Source organism: Anomaloglossus baeobatrachus, chromosome 10 (genome assembly GCF_048569485.1).
Source record: "Anomaloglossus baeobatrachus isolate aAnoBae1 chromosome 10, aAnoBae1.hap1, whole genome shotgun sequence".
Taxonomy (NCBI): domain Eukaryota; kingdom Metazoa; phylum Chordata; class Amphibia; order Anura; family Aromobatidae; genus Anomaloglossus; species Anomaloglossus baeobatrachus.
In genome coordinates, this window is record NC_134362.1 from 192212345 (window position 1) to 192235136 (window position 22792).

Below are 22792 nucleotides of genomic sequence, written 5' to 3' on the forward strand. Positions count from 1 at the left end.
GAGCTGTATATAGAGGTACGGGGGAGAAGGAGCTGTATATAGAGGTACAGGAGAGGGGGAGCTGTGTATAGAGGTACAGGAGAGGAGGAGCTGTATATAGAGGTACGGTGGAGAAGGAGCTGTATATAGAGGTACGGGGGAGCAGGAGCTGTATATAGAGGTACGGGGGAGAAGGAGCTGTATATAGAGGTACGGGGGAGAAGGAGCTGTATATAGAGGTACGGTGGAGAAGGAGCTGTATATAGAGGTACGGGGGAGGAGGAGCTGTATATAGAGGTACGGGGGAGAAGGAGCTGTATATAGAGGTACGGGGGAGCAGGAGCTGTATATAGAGGTACGGGGGAGGAGGAGCTGTATATAGAGGTACGGGGGAGGAGGAGCTGTATATAGAGGTACGGGGGAGAAGGAGCTGTATATAGAGGTACGGGGGAGAAGGAGCTGTATATAGAGGTACGGGGGAGCAGGAGCTGTATATAGAGGTACGGGGGAGCATGTAGTGTATAAAGGTACCTCCATACCGCCTCCTGTGTGTGTATATAGAGGATAGACGCGCACATGAGGAGATGGCTGAGGTAGGAGAGTAGGATGTTGTTATATAGAGGTAGTGCCCTGTATAATATGAGGCACTGTATGATATAGTGGGGGAGGGGATAATATCTGCGTCGTCTTCTGTATAATCTAAGTCTTACAATTACACTTATACAGGAGGATTTATGTGAAACACAAGAACAGGTTCGGACACTATAGAAATCTAACAGACGCGGTGTGGACCCCCGACACCCCGCTCCCCGGCCCCCCACCATGGCGATCTACGAAGTCTACTCTCACCCGGTGCTCGTCAGATACAGAGCCAGTATCTGCTCCAAGGCCACGCTGTTCCTCCTGGCGGTGCTGCTGCTGACCTACATCCCCCCGCTGTTGGTGGCGTACCGCAGCCAGGGTGAGACCCCCCATCCCCGCGCTCTGCTGAGTCCCGCATTTCTCGTCGCAGTATTGGGGAAGCCGCGGGTGTTTAGACTCGGATCTTCGTTTTTTTGCAGGGTTCTGGTTGAAGCAGAGCACATACGAGGAGCAGCCCGACGTCCGCTTCCGCTACGAGGCCTTACTGATGGCCGTTACCGGCAGCGGCGGGGGCTACGTGGCGTGGAGTACATTCCAAGGATTCAACAACCTAGTGGGGGACAGGCTCCGGATACCCCAAGTGTCGGTACGTAGCACACATTAGACCGTATTGCCGTTCCTACAGCCGTTTTGCACCTCCGTACGTATCAACCAATCAAACTGTTCGGTGCCGGTGATTGCTCCAATCGTTTTGGAGTATTGGCGCTCATGTGACACATGAATGGGACTTTGCTACTTACGTCTTGTAGGTTCGAGAAGAAGATAAAAACCAAGATGGGAAGATGGAGCAGCTGAGCTTCAGTGTGGAGCTGCCGTTGTTACCGGCGGAGGAAGTCTATGGCGTCCAGCTTCTTCTGACTTTCTCCTACCAGCTCTATGTAAGTGTGTGCACTTATCAGACCTCGTATATACAGAAACTCTTATCACCTTTTTGGAACACTTCTATGCGTCTCCATGGTGACAGACTACAAACAAACACTTTGTAGTCTGATCCTGCAGTCGTGTGTTACTGTTCTCTATTGTGTGGGATCGTTCGACTGCGACCTTAGAACCCACCAGGGCTTTGTGTAGCGTTGGCGTCCTTGCATCCCTTGCTGACCCCCCCCCCTGTAGGGACACGTGCTTACTCACCGCCGCGGGTGGCGCCCTCCATGCTACCCGGCATCTTCCTCCTCCCAGGGCCTCTGGGAGTGCTCCTAGGGCGTGGACGTACACCGCTTTCTTTCTCTTAAAGGTCCAGGCTGAGGCACTTCCTGGGAGTGACGAGCTATCGCTGAGAGGCACTGCGTACTCGAGGCACTCTCCCACTAGGGGAGGTGCCTAATCAACGCCCTAGTTTAGGTAGTGTTCTGTGCTGTAGCTAGCTAGTTGTCAGGTCCCCCTGTCTGTCCTGTCCATCCTGCCCTGTTGGTTCTACTGACTATGTCTATCCTGGCCGTGCCATCTGCCTCAGCCATCCTTGTAGTCCCTGCCTTGCTAGAGACTCTGCCTGTATGCCCTGGCCGTGCCATCTGCCTCAGCCATCCCAGTGGTCCACGCCTTGCTAGAGACTCTGTCTGTCTTGGCCGTGCCTTGTGCCTCAGCCATCCACTTCTGCTACCCTGGTGGTCCCTCTCAACGCTAATGACTCATCTTGCCCTGCACATTTGTCCGCTGCCACAGTCCTCGACTCTACCCCTTTAACACTAGAAGTCCCAGAGAGGGGTCATTTGACATTTCTACCGTTGGAACCCTATGAAGCTCGAAATTCCTGGGACTTTTGGCGTTAAACGATAGGCCAGGAGTCCCCCTGTGGTCCAGTGGGTCCACTTCTGCTCGCCGCACCACCATCTCCGGCGGCGAGCGTTACACTTTGCTTGTAGCTTGTAGCCATGGAGACACATAGCTCTGTATGAGAGCTGTATACATAAATCGGGAGGGGAGTTATAAGTGTATCTGAACAGTCAGATGATTTCTGTATTTGGCGATTCCTGCAGAGGATGTCCACCTTTGTTATGCAGAGCATGGCATTCATTCAGTACACCTCTCCTGTTCCCGGAGCCAAGCTTTACATCAACGGAGACCTGCGGCTTCAGCAGCGGCGCCCTCTACGCCACCAGGGACTGGACACCACCTACAATGTAAGAAAGGCTCATAGAAAACAATAGAAAAATAAATCCAGTTACGGTGGATCTGTCTTCATTCTGCAGATTTGCTAAAATTTCAGTGGTCCGCACCCCCCTAAGGCTGCAATCCCACATCTGGGGGTCATGTACGGACCGGCCGAGGGTCTCCCAGCCCAAACTCAGCAGCCTCATTGTCACGATTCCTATGTGCAGAACATTCTGTATTGTGCTGCTATGGTCTCCTGCAGAGCCGGTATATGTTGCTTATGGTGCAGAGCGTTTTGCAGGATGAATGCTCTGCGGTTTGTTTCACAGCACTGGGCTCCACACTGGTCCTGGGAGGTGATCACGCAGATGCTTCTCATTACCGGTGATTGCTCTGCCTCATCAGGGAGTGTGTTAGCTCAGGACACCGCCAGTTGTACTTTATGGTTGCAGTTGTGCTGCTGGCTGCCGTGGTGCTCAGTGTTCAGATCCTGGCCTCTCTACCTCTGGACTGTTGTTGACCCGTCTTTGCTTGTCACCTCCTGTTTCTGTTGTGACTTCCTGGCTTCTGACCACGGACTTCCTCCTGACCACATCCCCGTCTGCTCCCTATATTTTGTACGTACTCTCCTGGAACCCTGACCTTCGGCTTCTATTTTGACCTCGACTCTGTCTGCCCCCCGTGTGTACTCTCGTGCCCCCCCCCCCGTGTGTACTCTCGTGCCCCCCCCCCCCCCGTGTGTAGTCTCGTTCCCCCCTCCGTGTGTACTCTCGTGCCCCCCCCCTCCGTGTGTACTCTCGTGCCCCCCCCCCCTCCGTGTGTACTCTCGTGCCCCCCCCCCCCTCCGTGTGTACTCTCGTTCCCCCCCCCCCTCCGTGTGTACTCTCGTGCCCCCCCCCCCTCCGTGTGTACTCTCGTGCCCCCCCCCTCCGTGTGTACTCTCGTGCCCCCCCCTCCGTGTGTACTCTCGTGCCCCCCCCTCCGTGTGTACTCTCGTGCCCCCCCCTCCGTGTGTACTCTCGTGCCCCCCCTCTGTGTGTACTCTCGTTGCCCCCCCTCTGTGTGTACTCTCGTGCCCCCCCTCTGTGTGTACTCTCGTGCCCCCCCTCCGTGTGTACTCTCGTGCCCCCCCCCACTACCGTGTGTACTCTCGTGCCCCCCCCCTCCGTGTGTACTCTCGTGCCCCCCCCCCTCCGTGTGTACTCTCGTGCCCCCCCCCCCTCCGTGTGTACTCTCGTGCCCCCCCCCCCTCCGTGTGTACTCTCGTGCCCCCCCCCCCTCCGTGTGTACTCTCGTGCCCCCCCCCCCTCCGTGTGTACTCTCGTGCCCCCCCCCCCCCTCCGTGTGTACTCTCGTGCCCCCCCCCCTCCGTGTGTACTCTCGTGCCCCCCCCCCTCCGTGTGTACTCTCGTGCCCCCCCCTCCGTGTGTACTCTCGTGCCCCCCCCCTCCGTGTGTACTCTCGTGCCCCCCCCCTCCGTGTGTACTCTCGTGCCCCCCCCTCCGTGTGTACTCTCGTGCCCCCCCCCCTCCGTGTGTACTCTCGTGCCCCCCCCCCTCCGTGTGTACTCTCGTGCCCCCCCCCCCTCCGTGTGTACTCTCGTGCCCCCCCCCCTCCGTGTGTACTCTCGTGCCCCCCCCTCCGTGTGTACTCTCGTGCCCCCCCCCCCCTCCGTGTGTACTCTCGTGCCCCCCCCCTCCGTGTGTACTCTCGTGCCCCCCCCCCTCTGTGTACTCTCGTGCCCCCCCCCTCTCCCCCCCTCTGTGTACTCTCGTGCCCCCCCCCTCTGTGTACTCTCGTGCCCCCCCCCTCCGTGTGTACTCTCGTGCCCCCCCCCTCCGTGTGTACTCTCGTGCCCCCCCCTCCGTGTGTACTCTCGTGCCCCCCCCTCCGTGTGTACTCTCGTGCCCCCCCCCCCGTGTGTACTCTCGTGCCCCCCCCCCCGTGTGTACTCTCGTGCCCCCCCCCCCGTGTGTACTCTCGTGCCCCCCCCCCCGTGTGTACTCTCGTGCCCCCCCCCCTCCGTGTGTACTCTCGTGCCCCCCCCCTCCGTGTGTACTCTCGTGCCCCCCCCCTCCGTGTGTACTCTCGTGCCCCCCCCCTCCGTGTGTACTCTCGTGCCCCCCCCTCCGTGTGTACTCTCGTGCCCCCCCCCTCCGTGTGTACTCTCGTGCCCCCCCCTCCGTGTGTACTCTCGTGCCCCCCCCTCCGTGTGTACTCTCGTGCCCCCCCCCCGTGTGTACTCTCGTGCCCCCCCCCCGTGTGTACTCTCGTGCCCCCCCCCCGTGTGTACTCTCGTGCCCCCCCCTCCGTGTGTACTCTCGTGCCCAACCCCCCCCCCTCCCCCCCGTGTGTACTGTCGTGCCCTCCTGGTTTATGACCACGGCCTGTCTGACAATCTCTCCATTTACTCCATGTAAGTAGTGTCTAGCGCCACCTAGTGACAGTCATCTCACTCATAGGCAAATCTGAGGCTGTCAGGGAACCCTGCGTCCGGTCTGTGCATCGGATTGCGACACACGGATTTCGGAAGGACCCTCCAGTCATTTTGCGGTGCGGTCAGGATTGGCAGTGCAGCTGTGTCTGGAATATGGAAATAAGCAGATTGATAGAGCAGATGGGGGATTACAGGACTGGAATAGGAATATATATATATTATCCGCACATATGTTTGTTTGTTTTCTGATTCCACGTGGCAGGTTTCTGTTATCAATGGAACGAGCCCATTCGCAGGTTCTTATGATCTGATCAACATCGTATCCGCCTATCAGGAGAGGAATGGTAAGTGCGGAACGCTACACTGCCGTAATAACGGGGGCCGGCGTCATAAGCAGGGTTTCGCCTTGGATGGGGTGTTGGACGTTCACCAATTCTAAGGCACGATGTCATCACTTTGAGCTGGGAGTTCCCCCTTTAACCATTTTCTCACTTGACACTAATAAAATGCATCATTTGTGTTTATACCCAAACTTGCATAGAACTATAGAAACCACTCGCAGGCTGCAATTCACACCACAACCACTAGGTGGCCACATATAGACACACATAGCATAAACGTTTCCTAACAGAGTATCACAACATTTCTAAGCCTTTATCATTTGTCTAAGAAGATGGCGAGGTGTTATCCATCATTGTACAGGGGGAGGAGGTGAGCTGTGACATCACCTATTGGGAATAGTGGATCCGGTATTATCTACTGTATAGAGGTGTTATCAGTTATTGTACAGGAGGGGGAGGAGGTGAGCTGTGACATCACCTATTGGGAATAGTGGATCCTGTATTATCTACTGTATATAGGTGTTATCAGTTATTGTACAGGAGGGGGAGGAGGTGAGCTGTGACATCACCTATTGGGAATAGTGGATCCTGTATTATCTACTGTATATAGGTGTTATCATTTATTGTACAGGAGGGGGAGGAGGTGAGCTGTGACATCACCTATTGGGAATAGTGGATCCTGTATTATCTACTGTATATAGAAGTGTTATCAGTTATTGTATACGAGGGGGAGGAGGTGAGCTGTGACATCACCTATTGGGAATGGTGGATCCTGTGTTAACTACTCTATATACAGTAGATAACACAGGATGCACCAATCGCAATAGGTGATGTCACAGCTCACCTCCTCTCCCTCTTGTACAATGACTGATAACTCCTCTATATACAGTAGATATCAGTCATTATACAGGAGGGGGAGGAAAGGTAAGAAGGGACGCACGAGTACTCCCAGGGGGCAACAACCCGTCCCAGCCTTCCATTTACACACATTAATACACAACGCTCACATTTTTTCTGTGATTGCAGTGACGACCGTCTTGAACAATCCCAATCCAATATGGTTGGCGGGAAGAGGCAGTTTGGATCCATTTGTGATAAGTGGCGTCATCCGTTACCCCGTGGAGACAATTTCATATCCTTTTTTGTTTTTTGGAATAATCAAATTTTCGGAATTTATTTTTGGGTTCCGCCTCCTTATTAGTCGCGTCTGTCTGTATCCTCTGAGGTCCGGACTGTCCGATTTACATCTCTTTAGTCCTATCCTTAGAGTGGATCCGTCACCAGATATAGACTGCATGCATCATTAAATAGATTGGACCTGACAACGCTGGTGTACTTACTTTGAAAATCTGTATCAGAACGGCTGCATAAAAAAACCTCCCTTGCCGAAGATTATGAACATTTCTGGTCTTGCCGGACTCCTATAAATTCTCCTTTTTAATTTCAGGATTATATAGCCATTCTGGGTTTTATTTAAGTAAGTACACCCGCCTCAATAGGTTTAAGATATCTATTTAATAACTTACGCAGCTATCCGTCTGTGCTTGTCTGGTGAGAGGATCCCCAAAGCTCTGATGACAGATGAGATCAGCGGGCGCTGTGTGTGTGTAAGGAGGAGAGTGGAGCTGTATATACACAGACAGTCACTGCTCCGGCCCCAGCACAGCCCAAATGGCCCTGTGTGTGTAATGTTCAGATCTTCTGATATTATCCCTGCAGAACAAGAAAAGTGACTTCATCAGCAAAGACCATTCTTCACTTGCACAATATATAAACATTTCCCCCGGTAGTATTAAAAGATCTTCCTGTAAAGATCTGACGCACAGCATTGGTAATTATACAGGAGAAGGTGAGCTGTGACATCACCTATTGTGAATGGTGGATCCTGTGTTATCTACTGTATATAGAGGTGTTATCAGTTATTGTACAGGAGGGGGAGGAGGTGAGCTGTGACATCACCCCTATTGTGAATGGTGGATCCTGTTATCTACTGTATATAGAGGTGTTATCAGTTATTGTACAGGAGGAGGAGGTGAGCTTTGACATCACATTGTTAATGGTGGATCCTGTGTTAGCTACTGTATATAGAGGGGATATCAGAGATTGTACAGGGGGAGGAGGTGAGCTGTGACATCACCTATTAATGGTGGATCCTGTGTTAGCTACTGTATATCAGAGATTGTACAGGGGGAGGAGGTGAGCTGTGACATGACCTATTGTGAATCCTACGGAGTTAGCATTTTTATCTTGAAAACGGAACGAGATAGAGGGGAAAAAAAGTGAATTAATAAATTGTAAGGCATCATCAATTCAATACGAATTGACACCTTGCATACAGAAGTGCTATGATATGAAACCCATCACCCCCCCCTCCCCAAAACATTGACTACTAGTCACGCATATGAAAATTAAACAAAAACTCCTAAAAGTACAATTTCTTCGGCGCTCCATTGGGAGACCCAGACGATTGGGTGTATAGCACTGCCTCCGGAGGCCACACAAAGCATTACACTAAAAAGTGTAAGGCCCCTCCCCTTCTGGCTATACACCCCCAGTGGGATCACTGGCTCACCAGTTTTCTGCTTTGTGCGAAGGAGGTCAGACATCCACGCATAGCTCCACTGTTTAGTCAGCAGCAGCTGCTGACTATGTCGGATGGAAGAAAAGAGGACCCATACTAGGGCCCCCAGCATGCTCCCTTCTCACCCCACTTGCGGTTTGTAAGGTTGAGGTACCCATTGCGGGTACGGAGGCTGGAGCCCACATGCTGCTTTCCTTCCCCATCCCCCTGAGGGGCTCTGTGGAAGTGGGATCTTACCGGCCCCCAAACCCTGAGGCCGAGCTCCATCCACAGACCCAGAGACCCTGCTGGAGGAGCTGAGTACAGTCAGGGACAAGGCCCTGCAACGTTCAGGTACTCTGTGTCCCCGCACAGACAGGCCACGCACACTCCAGGCTTGCTGTGTGTGCTAGTGCGCCGGGGGCACTAGCGCTGCGCGCTCGGGTTAGAGTCACTGCAGCTTAGCTGAGTGAGTTTATGTCTTGGGAACTACCGCGCCGGCCGCTCCGGGAGCGGCGGCGCCGCTGGGACTTGTAGTGCGCCGGGGACTCGCGCTGCCCGCGCTTTTACGGCGGCAGCGCTCATAAATCTAGTCCCCGGCTTTTGCGGCCTAGCTCTGCTTCGTTCCCGCCCCCACCCTGTCAATCAGGGAAAGGGAGAGACGCTGTTCTATAGCCAGCGCCGAGGGCTGGAGTCTTATTTACATGCTCCAGCCCTCTCACTGGGCACAGTGGGGACGCAAGTTTCCCGCTCTTGGTCTCAACACGCCCAGGGCCCGCCCCTCTCCACAGGACGCCGGCAGCCATTCCTGCATGCAGTCTGGCTGGAGAACGGACACAGGCTCTGGGGGACTCAGACAAGGGACTCTGGCAACCACACACCCGCGTTTATGCGGGCGGTAAGCTGCACTTAAGTGCTGGCCCCACTAGTGCCACAGTGTTATTTGGTGCATTTTTTCCCTGTACCATATATATTTATATTGCACTGTACAGTCGCTTCTTGGCTTATACCCTACATTGCTCTGAGGAGACAACAACATGTCATCCGCAAAACGCAAGGGTGCCAAGGCACAGGCGGTACGCACTGCTTGTGCCGCATGTGGGGCTAATCTACCGGCAGGTTCCAATGACCCCCATTGTGTGCAATGTTCCATCCCTGTGCCACTTCGTCAGCCAGAGTCTATGGTAGTAGTGGCCCAGGCAGAGACGCCTGTGAACCCTGCCCCGGTGACGGGGACAGAATTTGCAGTTTTTGCTGATAAGATGTCTGTGACTATGACAAAAATCCTGGAAACCTTGCAGTCCAGGCCAGTTACTCAGACCATGGACACTGCTGTGTCTATGCTCCCTGGTCCCCCTCAGTTGGAACTAATCCGTACTTCAAGGGGGTCCCAGGCATCACAGGCTGAAGACTCTGACTCGGATGACAGTCCCAGGCAGCCTAAGCGGGCTCGCTGGGAAAGACCCTCGCCGTCATCACACTGGTCAGGGTCTCAGCGAGACGAGGCTCTGTATGAGGAAACAGAGGTGGGTGATCAGGAATCTAATCCTGACACCGCTCTCAATCTAGATACCCCTGATGGTGACGCTATGGTAAATGACCTTATAGCGGCCATCAATAGACTGTTGGATATTTCTCCCCCAGCCCCTTCAGCAGATGCCAATGACAGACAGATGGACCTTTGGTTAAAGTCTGTCTATGAAGCTATCAGCGCGTCGTTTGCTCCAGCATTCGCGGCCGTGTGGGCACTCCAAGCTATTTCAGCTGGCCTGGCACAAGTGGACTCTATCATACGTCCAGCAGTGCCGCGAGTAGCGTCCCTAACCTCGCAAATGTCTGCGTTTGCGACTTACGCTATCAACGCTGTCCTAGACTCTACGAGCCGTACCTCAATGGCGTCTGCCAACTCTGTCGTTTTGCGCAGAGCCTTGTGGTTAAAGGAATGGAAAGCAGATTCTGCTTCCAAGAAATGTTTAACCAGCTTGCCCCTATCTGGAGACAGACTGTTTGGTGAGCAATTGGCTGAGATCATTAAACAGTCCAAGGGTAAGGACTCCTCCTTACCCCAGCCCAGATCGAGCAAACCTCAACAGAGGAAGTGGCAGTCGAGGTTTCGGTCCTTTCGAGGCTCCAGCAAGACCCAATTCTCCTCGTCCAAAGGGACTCAGAAGGAGCAAAGGGGCTCAGATTCCTGGCGGGCTCATTCACGCCCCAAGAAAGCAACCGGAGGAACCGCTTCCAAGGCGGCTGCCTCATGACTTTCGGCCTCATCCCTCCGCATCCTCGGTCGGTGGCAGGCTCTCCCGCTTTTGCGACATTTGGCTGCCACAGGTCAAAGACCGGTGGGTAGCAGACATTTTGTCTCACGGGTACAGGATAGAATTCAGTTCTCATCCTCCGCCTCGGTTCTTCAGAACCTCCCCACATCCCGACCGAGCAAATGCCCTTCTGCAGGCGGTGGGCTCACTAAGAGCAGAAGGAGTGGTGATCCCTGTTCCTCTGCAGGAACAAGGACAAGGTTTTTACTCCAATCTCTTCGTGGTTCCAAAAAAGGACGGCTCGTTCCGTCCTGTTCTGGACCTAAAGCTGCTCAACAAGCATGTGAACGCCAGGCGGTTCCGGATGGAATCCCTCCGCTCCGTCATTGCCTCAATGTCTCAAGGAGATTTCCTTGCATCAATAGACATCAAAGATGCTTATCTCCACGTGCCGATTGCTACAGAGCACCAACGTTTTCTACGTTTCGTGATAGGAGACGACCATCTCCAGTTCGTAGGCCTGCCCTTAGGTCTGGCGACAGCCCCACGGGTTTTCACCAAGGTCATGGCGGCAGTGGTAGCAGTCTTGCATTCTCAGGGACATTCGGTGATTCCTTACTTAGACGATCTACTTGTCAAAGCACCCTCTCAAGAGGCATGCCAACACAGCCTGAATGTTGCGCTGGAGACTCTCCAGACTTTCGGGTGGATCATCAACTTTTCAAAGTCAAACCTAGCACCGACTCAATCACTAACGTATCTTGGCATGGAGTTTCATACTCTCTCAGCGATAGTGAAGCTTCCGCTGGACAAGCAGCGGTCACTACAGACAGGGGTGCAGTCTCTCCTTCAGGGTCAGTCGCACCCCTTAAGGCGCCTCATGCACTTCCTAGGGAAGATGGTGGCAGCAATGGAGGCAGTCCCGTTCGCGCAGTTTCATCTGCGCCCACTTCAATGGGACATTCTCCGCCAATGGGACGGGAAGACAACTTCCCTAGACAGGACAGTCTCCCTTTCTCAGATGACCAAGGACTCTCTGCAATGGTGGCTTCTTCCCACCTCATTATCACAGGGAAGATCATTCCTGCCCCCATCCTGGGCAGTGGTCACGACAGACGCGAGTCTGTCAGGGTGGGGAGCAGTTTTTCTCCACCACAGGGCTCAAGGGACGTGGACTCAGCAGGAGTCCACACTTCAGATCAATGTTCTGGAAATCAGGGCAGTGTATCTTGCCCTATTAGCCTTCCAGCAGTGGCTGGAAGGAAAGCAGATCCGAATTCAGTCGGACAACTCCACAGCGGTGGCATACATCAACCACCAAGGAGGGACACGCAGTCGGCAAGCCTTCCAGGAAGTCAGGCGGATTCTGATGTGGGTGGAGGAAAGAGCATCCACCATATCCGCAGTTCACATCCCGGGCGTAGAAAACTGGGAAGCAGACTTCCTCAGTCGCCAGGGCATGGACGCAGGGGAATGGTCCCTTCACCCGGACGTGTTTCAGGAAATCTGCCGCCGCTGGGGGGTGCCGGACGTCGACCTAATGGCGTCTCGGCACAACAACAAGGTCCCGACCTTCATAGCGCGGTCTCGCGATCAAAGAGCTCTGGCGGCAGACGCCTTAGTGCAAGATTGGTCGCAGTTCCGGCTCCCTTATGTGTTTCCACCTCTGGCACTCTTGCCCAGAGTGTTACGCAAGATCAGATCCGATTGCGGCCGCGTCGTACTCGTCGCCCCAGACTGGCCGAGGTGGTCGTGGTACTCGGATCTGTGGCATCTTACGGTCGGCCAACCGTGGGCACTACCAGACCGACCAGACTTACTGTCCCAAGGGCCGTTTTTCCATCGGAATTCTGCGGCCCTGAACCTGACTGTGTGGCCATTGAGTCCTGGATCCTAGCGTCTCCAGGATTATCCCAAGGGGTCGTTGCCACCATGAGACAGGCTAGGAAGCCCACGTCTGCTAAGATCTACCACAGAACGTGGAAGATATTCTTATCCTGGTGCTCTGCACAAGGAGTATCCCCCTGGCCATTCACGTTACCTGTTTTTCTTTCCTTCCTGCAATCTGGGTTGGAAAAGGGCTTGTCGCTCGGCTCCCTTAAAGGGCAAGTCTCGGCACTATCCGTGTTTTTTCAGAAGCTTCTAGCACGACTGTCTAAGGTGCGCACGTTCCTGCAGGGGGTGTGTCATATTGTACCTCCGTACAGGAGGCCGTTAGATCCGTGGGATCTAAACAAGGTCCTTGTTGCTCTCCAGAAGCCGCCTTTCGAGCCCCTGAGGGATGTGTCACTTTCTCGACTCTCACAGAAAGTGGCATTTCTGGTAGCGGTCACGTCTCTTCGGAGAGTGTCTGAACTAGCAGCGCGGTCATCCAAAGCTCCCTTCCTGGTGTTCCACCAGGACAAGGTAGTGCTGCGCCCCATTCAGGAGTTTCTCCCTAAGGTGGTATCCTCTTTTCACCTTAATCAGGATATCTCCTTGCCTTCCTTTTATCCGCATGCAGTTCATCGGTATGAAAAGGATCTACATTGTTGGATCTGGTGAGAGCACTCAGAATCTACATTTCCCGCACGGCGCCCCTGCGCCGCTCGGATGCGCTCTTTGTCCTTGTCGCTGGTAAGCGCAAAGGGTCGCAGGCTTCAAAAGCCACCCTGGCTCGATGGATCAAAGAACCAATTCTTGAAGCCTACCGTTCTGCTGGGCTTCCGGTTCCATCAGGGCTGAAGGCCCATTCTGCCAGAGCCGTGGGTGCGTCCTGGGCATTACGACACCAGGCTACGGCTCAACAGGTGTGCCAGGCAGCTACCTGGTCGAGTCTGCACACTTTCACCAAACATTATCAGGTGCATACCTATGCTTCGGCGGACGCCAGCCTAGGTAGAAGAGTCCTGCAGGCGGCAGTTGCCTCCCCGTAGGGGAGGGCTGTCTGTGCAGCTCTAACATGAGGTATTTCTTTACCCACCCAGGGACAGCTTTTGGACGTCCCAATCGTCTGGGTCTCCCAATGGAGCGCCGAAGAAGAAGGGAATTTTGTTACTTACCGTAAATTCCTTTTCTTCTAGCTCCTATTGGGAGACCCAGCACCCGCCCTGTTGTCCTTCGGGATTTTTGGTTGTTTTTCGGGTACACATGTTGTTCATGTTGAACGGTTTTCAGTTCTCCGATGTTACTTCGGAGTGAATTTGTTTAAACCAGTTATTGGCTTTCCTCCTTCTTGCTTTTGCACTAAAACTGGTGAGCCAGTGATCCCACTGGGGGTGTATAGCCAGAAGGGGAGGGGCCTTACACTTTTTAGTGTAATGCTTTGTGTGGCCTCCGGAGGCAGAAGCTATACACCCAATCGTCTGGGTCTCCCAATAGGAGCTAGAAGAAAAGGAATTTACGGTAAGTAACAAAATTCCCTTCTTTTTTATTATTATTCAGTCTTAAAAGGGGGAAGATCCCAACATCAGATTTACAATAAAATAGGTAACCATCAGTACAAAGGAGGGGCCTGACCCTTATTTCGCCCTAGCCTCACTCCTTCCTAGCCGTGGAGGTTGGCACCCTACAAGCCTGCGCATTTGGCGCCCGCGCTCAACGAAGACTATCCCTCCGGGCCCTGGAGTGACCCTAACAGTAGGAGGTGATAGTGCTAAAAAGAATTAATTTCAAAATGAACCAACATTTGAATCTCAAATATGTAGTGAAAATATACTATAGCCAATATAATTAGATTGGAGACAATAGTGGGGTACAATGACCCAGAAAAAAAACACTCAATAATGAGCTAGCGGTTCCAAACGGAAACCACCCAACGCGTTTCCCCTCATCTATTTGAGGTTCTTCAGGAGTGGAAAGTACAGTTAGTTCACAAACATCAATAGAAAACTGATAAATGCTGGTAGTCCCACGAAACACAGAGTAAGGTGTCCCCAGATATATCCAGTCCCAACAAAAGAAGGGGGGGTGGGGGGGGGGAATGGGCTATAATAAGCACCTAAACAGCCTCAAGGTAAAAAACCAGGTCTCCAACTCCCATCAGGGTAACAGAGGTCAATCAGGGTGTCAACATAGATATAAAGTGTTGGGACAAATTTAGAGGGGCAACAAACAATGATTGTTTAAGGGGTACTTCACACACAGCGAGATCGCTACTGAGTCACGTTTTTTGTGACCTCATTAGTGATCTCGCTGTGTGTGACACTGAGCAGCGATCTGGCCCCTGCTGTGAGATCGCTGCTAGTTAGTGTACCTTCACACTTTAGCGATGCAGCAGCGATCTGACCTGGTCAGGATCGCTGCTGCGTCGCTACATGGTCGCTGGTGAGCTGTCAAACAGGCAGATTTCACCAGTGACCAGCCCCCAGCCAGCAGCGACGTGCAAGCGACGCTGCTCTTGCACGGAGCCGGCGCCTGGAAGCTGCGGACACTGGTAACTAAGGTAAACATCGGGTATGGTTACCCGATGTTTACCTTAGTTACCAGCTCACACTGCTTAACTTAGCGTGTGCAGGGAGCAGGAGCCGGCACTGGCAGCGTGAGAGCTGCGGAGGCTGGTAACGAAGGTAAATATCGGGTAACCACCTTGGTTACCCGATGTTTACCTTGGTTACAGCTTACCGCAGGCTGTCAGACGCCGGCGCCTGCTCCCTGCACATTCAGGATTGTTGCTCTCTCGCTGTCACACACAGCGATGTGTGCTTATCAGCGGGAGAGCAACAATAAAAAAACGAACCAGCGCTGTGTGTAACGAGGAGCGATCTCACAGCAGGGGCCAGATCGCTGCTCAGTGTCACACACAGCGACATCGCTAATGAAGTCACAAAAAACGTGACTCAGCAGCGATCTCACTAGCGATCTCGCTGTGTGTGAAGCACCCCTTAAACAATCGTTGTTTGTTGCCCCTCTAAATTTGTCCCAACACTTTATATCTATGTTGACACCCTGATTGACCTCTGTTACCCTGATGGGAGTTGGAGACCTGTTTTTTTACCTTGAGGCTGTTTAGGTGCTTATTATAGCCCATTCCCCTCCCCCCACCCCCCCTTCTTTTGTTGGGACTGGATATATCTGGGGACACCTTACTCAGTGTTTCGTGGGACTACCAGCATTTATCAGTTTTCTATTGATGTTTGTGAACTAACTGTACTTTCCACTCCTGAAGAACCTCAAATAGATGAGGGGAAACGCGTTGGGTGGTTTCCGTTTGGAACCGCTAGCTCATTGAGTGTTTTTTTTCTGGGTCATTGTACCCCACTATTGTCTCCAATCTAATTATATTGGCTATAGTATATTTTCACTACATATTTGAGATTCAAATGTTGGTTCATTTTGAAATTAATTCTTTTTAGCACTATCACCTCCTACTGTTAGGGTCACTCCAAGGCCCGGAGGGATAGTCTTCGTTGAGCGCGGGCGCCAAATGCGCAGGCTTGTAGGGTGCCAACCTCCGCGGCTAGGAAGGAGTGAGGCTAGGGCGAAATAAGGGTCAGGCCCCTCCTTTGTACTGATGGTTACCTATTTTATTGTAAATCTGATGTTGGGATCTTCCCCCTTTTAAGACTGAATAATAATAAAAAAATGTACTTTTAGGAGTTTTTGTTTAATTTTCACCACTGTACTTCTAAGCTATTTTTCTAGATTTAATTGGTCACGCATATGCCGCTCCTTTAACATTGATGCTCACAGTGTCCCCCGTCAGCTGCAATGCACATCTGGCCTCTGCACAGCATACTGTATCTTGCTGCACGTTGGGCAATATGGTAGGTGACACGCTTGCACAAGCATCTGTGATACGTGGTCGTAGGTCCTGCAATGTTGGTGGAGGGGTCGCATACACCTGCTGTTTGATGTGACCTCACAGAAAGAAGTCCAATGCGGTCAGGTCAGGTGAGCGGAGGCCACTCCACACAGCCACCATACCCAATGACTTGTAGGAAGGTCTCCATGAGGTATCGCTTCACGTCCGCAGCCTTGTGAGTTTTACATGTTCTAATCATAGCATTTCTGTATGCAAGGTGTCGATTCGTATTGAATTGATGATGCCCGACAACTTTGTAATTCACTTTTTTTCTCTATCTCGTTCCGTTTTCCCGTTGTTATCCACCAGGTGGCGCTATAGGTGGTTTCATTGCGTAGCGCATGGCTACTTTACTATACCTAGATACCACTTCTATGCCTATAGCTGCCGCCGTTCTCCAGTTAATGGCGGTGGACAGGATATGGGTGGACACACTGTATAGTAGTGACTTGTTTGTGCCTCGGCCCTGTATACAGGAGGTAAGGTCCCCCCCACCCCGGTGCATCGGTCACTTTTACTTCTGTTCACCAAATGTTTCATGAAACAGATGCAAATCTCTCGTATTTTCTCGCTCATTTCCTCTCATTTCCTGCCATCTTGTGTCTTGTCCTTAACCTGCAGCTGCACATATGAGCCCGGCTTCTGGGAAATGATCAAATACGGCTGGATCCAATATGTCAGCGTCCTCCTCATCTTCCTGTGGGTTTTCGAGAGAGTAAAGATCTTTGTTTTTCAGAACCAAGTCTTCACCACGGTCCCGGCGTCTCACAAGCCGCACCAGAGCTGACGCCGCCGGGTCCTTACCGCACTCGCACCACGGCTCATGATGCAATAAGGAGGGGGGTTCAATCAAGATTTATATTTTTTAATGCCACAATCAATTGACTTTATATTAATTTATTCACTTTTTGGGAGAGATCGCGACACATAACGGCTGCTTTCTTGGGTCTGAAGAAGAGCAACTAATTAGAGCCGAACCATCCTAAGAAAAGATGGAGACGAGACCCCCAAAGCTGCCGATGTTGTAGTGTAATAAGGGGTTTATGCTTAGGTGGTCTCCTCCTCGGGGGATTCAGACCAAAGATATTTGTCACCTTTACACTGGGATCACAACTGAGCGCCAAAATGGGAGACTTTGGTTCCCTTTCCCTCTGCTGAAAGACTGCAGCGAGGTGGGGAACATATACTGGACAAAGTCTATGACAACATACAGGGGAGCACCCATAGATCTATAGGTAAAAATGCTTTTGGTTGGAATACCCCTTTTATAGATTGATATATTGCTAGGGTAAGCCATTATTATGGGGGTCTAGGATGCTCATTAATAGGGAGCGGCAGTGCTGGTGTCTCGCAGGTGGTCAGGTGAGACTACAGTGGATGGGACCAGTTGCAGAATGGAGCTCTGGAGTGAACAATCTTTGGCTGTACTGGTGTATCGTGGGTGGTCAGGTGAGATTACAGTGGATGGGACCATTGGCAGCTCTCCGCAGGGTCTAGTGTTGGTGTATAACGGGTAGTCAGGTGAGACTACAGTGGATGGGACCGGTAGCAGCTCTCCGCAGGGTCCAGTCAGTCCACCATGTCGGTGATCTGGGACCTCTGACAGCCGGTTCCTCACTGACTGGCTCCACAGCTCTTCTTTTGATTAGCTGGATTCAATGATGATGACAGCAAGGCGGCTAATCAAGAGAAGTGCTGCAAAGTCATGAACGTAAGAGATGGTTCTCAGGACTTTTATCAATGTGGACGATGCACCGGGTCCTAGAAATCTAATCCCACCAACATTAATACTCGCTGAATGGAGCACTGGAGTGAATAACCTTTGGCAGTACTGGTGTATTATGGGTGGTCAGGTGAGACTACAGTGGAAGGGACCGGTGGCAGCTCTACGCAGGGTTCAGTGCTGGTATATAGTGGATGGGAGCGGTGGCAGCTCTCTGCAGGGTCCAGTGCTGGTGTGTAGCAGGTGGTCAGGTGAGACTACAGTGGAAAGGACCGGTGGCAGGTCTACGCAGGGTCCAGTGCTGGTGTATAGCAGATGGTCAGGTGAGACTACAGTGGAAGGGACCGGTGGCAGCTCTACGCAGGGTCCAGTGCTGGTGTATAGCGGGTGGTCAGGTGAGACTACAGTGGATGGGACTGGTGGCAGCTCTCCACACAGTTTGGTGCTGGTGTATAAAGGGTGGTCACGTGAGACTACAGTGGATGGGACAAGTGCTGGTGTATAGTGGGTGGTCAGGTGAGACTACAGTAAATGGGACCGGTGGCAGCTCTTTGCACAGTTCGGTGCTGGTGTATAGAGGGTGGTCAGGTGACACTACAGTGCATGGGACCGGTGGCAGCTCTCCGCTGGGTCCAGTGCTGATGTATAGTGGACGGGACTGGTGGCAGCTTTCTGCAGGGTCCAGTGCTGATGTATAGCAGGTGGTCAGGTGAGACTACAGTGGATGGGACCGGTGGCAGCTCTCCACACAGTTCGGTGCTGGTGTATAGAGGGTGGTCAGGTGAGACTATAGTAAATGGGATCGGTGGCAGCTCTACGCAGGGTCCAGTGCTGGTGTATAGCGGGTGGTCAGGTGAGACTACAGTGGATGGGACTGGTGGCAGCTCTCCACACAGTTTGGTGCTGGTGTATAGAGGGTGGTCAGGTGAGACTATAGTAAATGGGATCGGTGGCAGCTCTACGCAGGGTCCAGTGCTGGTGTATAGCGGGTGGGCAGGTGAGACTACAGTGGATGGGACTGGTGGCAGCTCTACGCAGGGTCCAGTGCTGGTGTATAGCGGGTGGTCAGGTGAGACTACAGTGGATGGGACCAGTGGCAGCTCTCCATACAGTTTGGTGCTGATGTATAGCGGATGGTCAGGTGAGACTACAGTGGATGGGACCAGTGGCAGCTCTCCGCACGGTCCATTACTGGTGTATAGTGGATGGGTCCAGTTAGTCCACCCACCACGCAGGGTCCAGTGCTGGTGTATAGCGGGTGGTCAGGTGAGACTACAGTGGATGGGACCGGTGGCAGCTCTACGCAGGGTCCAGTGCTGGTGTATAGCGGGTGGTCAGGTGAGACTACAGTGGATGGGACCAGTGGCAGCTCTCCGCACGGTCCATTACTGGTGTATAGTGGATGGGTCCAGTTAGTCCACCCACCACGCAGGGTCCAGTGCTGGTGTATAGCGGGTGGTCAGGTGAGACTACAGTGGATGGGACCGGTGGCAGCTCTACGCAGGGTCCAGTGCTGGTGTATAGCGGGTGGTCAGGTGAGGCTACAGTGGATGGGACCAGTGGCAGCTCTCCGCACGGTCCAGTACTGGTGTATAGTGGATGGGTCCAGTTAGTCCACCCACCACGCAGGGTCCAGTGCTGGTGTATAGCGGGTGGTCAGGTGAGACTACAGTGGATGGGACCAGTGGCAGCTCTCCGCACGGTCCAGTACTGGTGTATAGTGGATGGGTCCAGTTAGTCCACCCACCACGCAGGGTCCAGTGCTGGTGTATAGCGGGTGGTCAGGTGAGACTACAGTGGATGGGACCAGTGACAGCTCTCCGCACGGTCCAGTGCTGGTGTATAGTGGATGGATCCAGTTAGTCCACCCACCACGTCGGTGATTTGGGACCTCTGACGGGGTCTGCAGATCTTCTCTTGATTAGCCGGGTGTAAGGATGATGGCAGCAGGGCGGCCACTCAAGAGAAGAGCTGCAAAGTCATGAACGTTAGAGACAGTTCTCAGGACTCCTACCAACGTGTACGATGCACCGGGTCCTGCAAATCCATTCTGCCCACCATTACTACTCGCTGCATGGAGCCCTGGGTGTAAACCTTCTGTAAGTCCAGGTGCCTGACAAGGTGATTAGTTCCTTTTGATCTGATTTTTTTTTTTTTTATCTACGGTCGTAAATGAAATGCTCAGATAACAGAGCTGTCAGGTGAAAGGAAACGCTGCACTTACTGGAAACCTCTTTTACATTCTTGCCTAAACTGGTGGAAAAAAAAAAAAGGCGGTGAATGATAATGACAGGCGCTGCATCACAAGGGGAAGTAATAAAAGCAATGTTTATTTAACACCACGCATTTCAGGGGCGACCCGTCCCCTTCCTCAGTTGCAAGGTCTCTTACATTCTTAACATTCAAGTCATCATTTTTGCTAATTTCTATAAATACACATGCAACACCTTGTACTTTCTGTCCCATCAGGTTATGTAAATGGGTCCATCCTCGCCCGGTGACATTCTTCAGGTTGAGAAATGATAAGGCTGAGGGTATCGTAAGGAGAGAATTTTTAGACAGACGTCCATTATGAGCATCCATTAGTCCTGGATAGGGAGGAGCGGACCTGGGGAAGTTTGGGTTCTGTGGATTCGCCCGTGATTTAGGTAAAAGTTTGGTTTGGGACCAGGACTTGACCCTGAACCCCATAGAAGTCAATGGGGACCTGAACTTCTGTGCTGTAAAATGGTCGTATTCTCTCACCCGAACTTTAAGGCTATGTTCACACACTGCGTTTTTTACCCGTGTTTTTGCTGCAGAAATTTCTTGAGAAATTCTTGTAACCTTTCTGCAGACATTCCCCAGCCAAACCTATGGCAAAAAAAATGTAGCTGTGCGCACACTCGCACTATTCTCTCAGTAGATTTTCTTAAGAAATAGAATGAGCAGTCTATTTATCTATCCCTCTCTCTATCCCTCTTTCTCTCTCTATCTATCCCTCTCTCTATCTATCCCTCTCTCTATCTATCCCTCTATCTATCCCTCTATCTATCCCTCTATCTATCCCTCTATCTATCTATCCCTCTATCTATCCCTCTATCTATCCCTCTCTCTATCTATCCCTCTCTCTATCTATCCCTCTCTCTAGCTATCCCTCTCTCTAGCTATCCCTCTCTCTAGCTATCCCTCTCTCTATCTATCCCTCTCTCTATCTATCCCTCTCTCTATCTATCCCTCTCTCTATCTATCCCTCTCTCTCTATCTATCCCTCTCTCTCTATCTATCCCTATATCTATCTATCCCTCTATCTTTTTTCTTTTTCAATGTGCTTTATTTCTGTAAAAGCATTAAAAAAACGCAGGGACCAACCTGAAAAAAACCGCACCTGAGTTATTGGTGCGTGTTTGTAACGCAGGTGCGCTAATCCTTCACTCTCAAGAAATTTCTTAAGAAAAATCGTTTTTCTACTGTGAACATAGTCCATATTCAGGTTCGAGCCCTGGTGTTCGGTACGAAACCCAAACTTTACCATTCGGGTTCGCTCATCCCTAATCCTAAGTCTTCACCCATCGGTGCTCATTACTTTACCCTTATGGGTATCAGATGGATGCTCTTAAAGGGGTTGTCCCCTACGTTTACATTGATGGCTTATCCTATAGGATAGGTGATCAATGTCTGATTGTCCGGGGTCCCCACCGGTCAGCTGTTCTCGGTCCTGCAAGCGGCAGCGGAAATACTCTGTTCCGGAGCTGCTCCATCTTCTGATAGTGGTGGCGGCCGGACACTGCACATCCGCCATCACTGTAAAAGTAGTGGACAACCCCTTTAAAACAATGGCGACAAAACTCCATGATCAGGTTTTCCTTCAATGCTTTATATACAATTTTATAATACCTATTGCTTTTTTTTTTTATCAAATTGGAGATAATCAGAAAAATTGTGTATCATTTTTATATAGTTTCAATAAAAAAAATTAAACAAAAATTATTTGTCTTTCCTCTTAAAAACTGCCCCCAATAATTTTTTCCCAAATTCATATAGGACATTTTTCAGACTAGGTATCCACAAACCTGGATGCTTGTAAGGCTGTGTTTCATAGTTTCATAGTTTTCATAGTTTTTAAGGTTGAAGGGAGACTCTAAGTCCATCTAGTTCAACCCGTAGCCTAACATGTTGATCCAGAGGAAGGCAAAAAAACCCCAATGTGTCAAATAACGTTACATCCTGCTCCGTCATGAGACTTTTTTCACTTTAGGCTACGGATACATACAAGCGCATCTCATTAAATTAGAATATCATCTAAGTTAATTTATTTCAGTAATTCCATACAAAAAGGGAAACATAAATTATAGAGTCATTACACACAGGGATCTATTCCTATATATTATATAGAGTCATTACACACAGAGGGATCTATTTCTATATATTATATAGAGTCATTACACACAGAGGGATCTATTCCTATATATTATATAGAGTCATTACACACAGAGGGATCTATTCCTATATAATATATAGAGTCATTACACACAGAGTGATCTATTCCTATATAATATATAGAGTCATTACACACAGAGGGATCTATTCCTATATATTATATAGTCATTACACACAAAGGGATCTATTCCTATATATTATATAGTCATTACACACACAGGGATCTATTCCTATATAATATATAGAGTCATTACACACAGAAGGGTCTATTCCTATATATTATATACAGTCATTACACACAGAGGGATCTATTCCTATATATTATATAGTCATTACACACAAAGGGATCTATTCCTATATAATATATAGAGTCATTACACATATAGGAATAGATCCCTTTGTGTGTAATGACTATATAATATATAGGAATAGACTCCTCTGTATTATATACAGTCATTACACGCAGAGGGATCTATTCCTATATATTATATATAGTCATTACACACAGAGGGATCTATTCCTATATATTATATAGTCATTACACACAGAGCGATCTATTC

General features: G+C 51.1%; 1 protein-coding gene across 1 annotated transcript; it reads left to right on the top strand.

Moving 5' to 3' along the window:
- The first annotated feature begins 744 nt into the window (after positions 1-744).
- Positions 745-21819, top strand: TMEM231 (transmembrane protein 231). The gene is made up of 7 exons (XM_075326075.1): positions 745-940; positions 1041-1207; positions 1371-1499; positions 2598-2741; positions 5412-5493; positions 6517-6622; positions 16718-21819. The coding sequence occupies exons 1-7, from the start codon at positions 802-804 to the stop codon at positions 16875-16877; spliced, it is 927 nt and encodes a 308-aa protein (XP_075182190.1). The 5' UTR covers positions 745-801; the 3' UTR covers positions 16878-21819.
- The last annotated feature ends 973 nt before the right edge of the window (positions 21820-22792 follow it).

Bases quoted from the DNA above. Each gene is read 5' to 3' on its own strand.
- TMEM231 (XM_075326075.1), top strand. From the start codon at position 802: ATGGCGATCTACGAAGTCTACTCTCACCCGGTGCTCGTCAGATACAGA. The intron at 941-1,040 runs GTGAGACCCCCC...GTTTTTTTGCAG, and splicing joins GGTGGCGTACCGCAGCCAGG to GGTTCTGGTTGAAGCAGAGC. The intron at 5,494-6,516 runs GTAAGTGCGGAA...CTGTGATTGCAG, and splicing joins CGCCTATCAGGAGAGGAATG to TGACGACCGTCTTGAACAAT.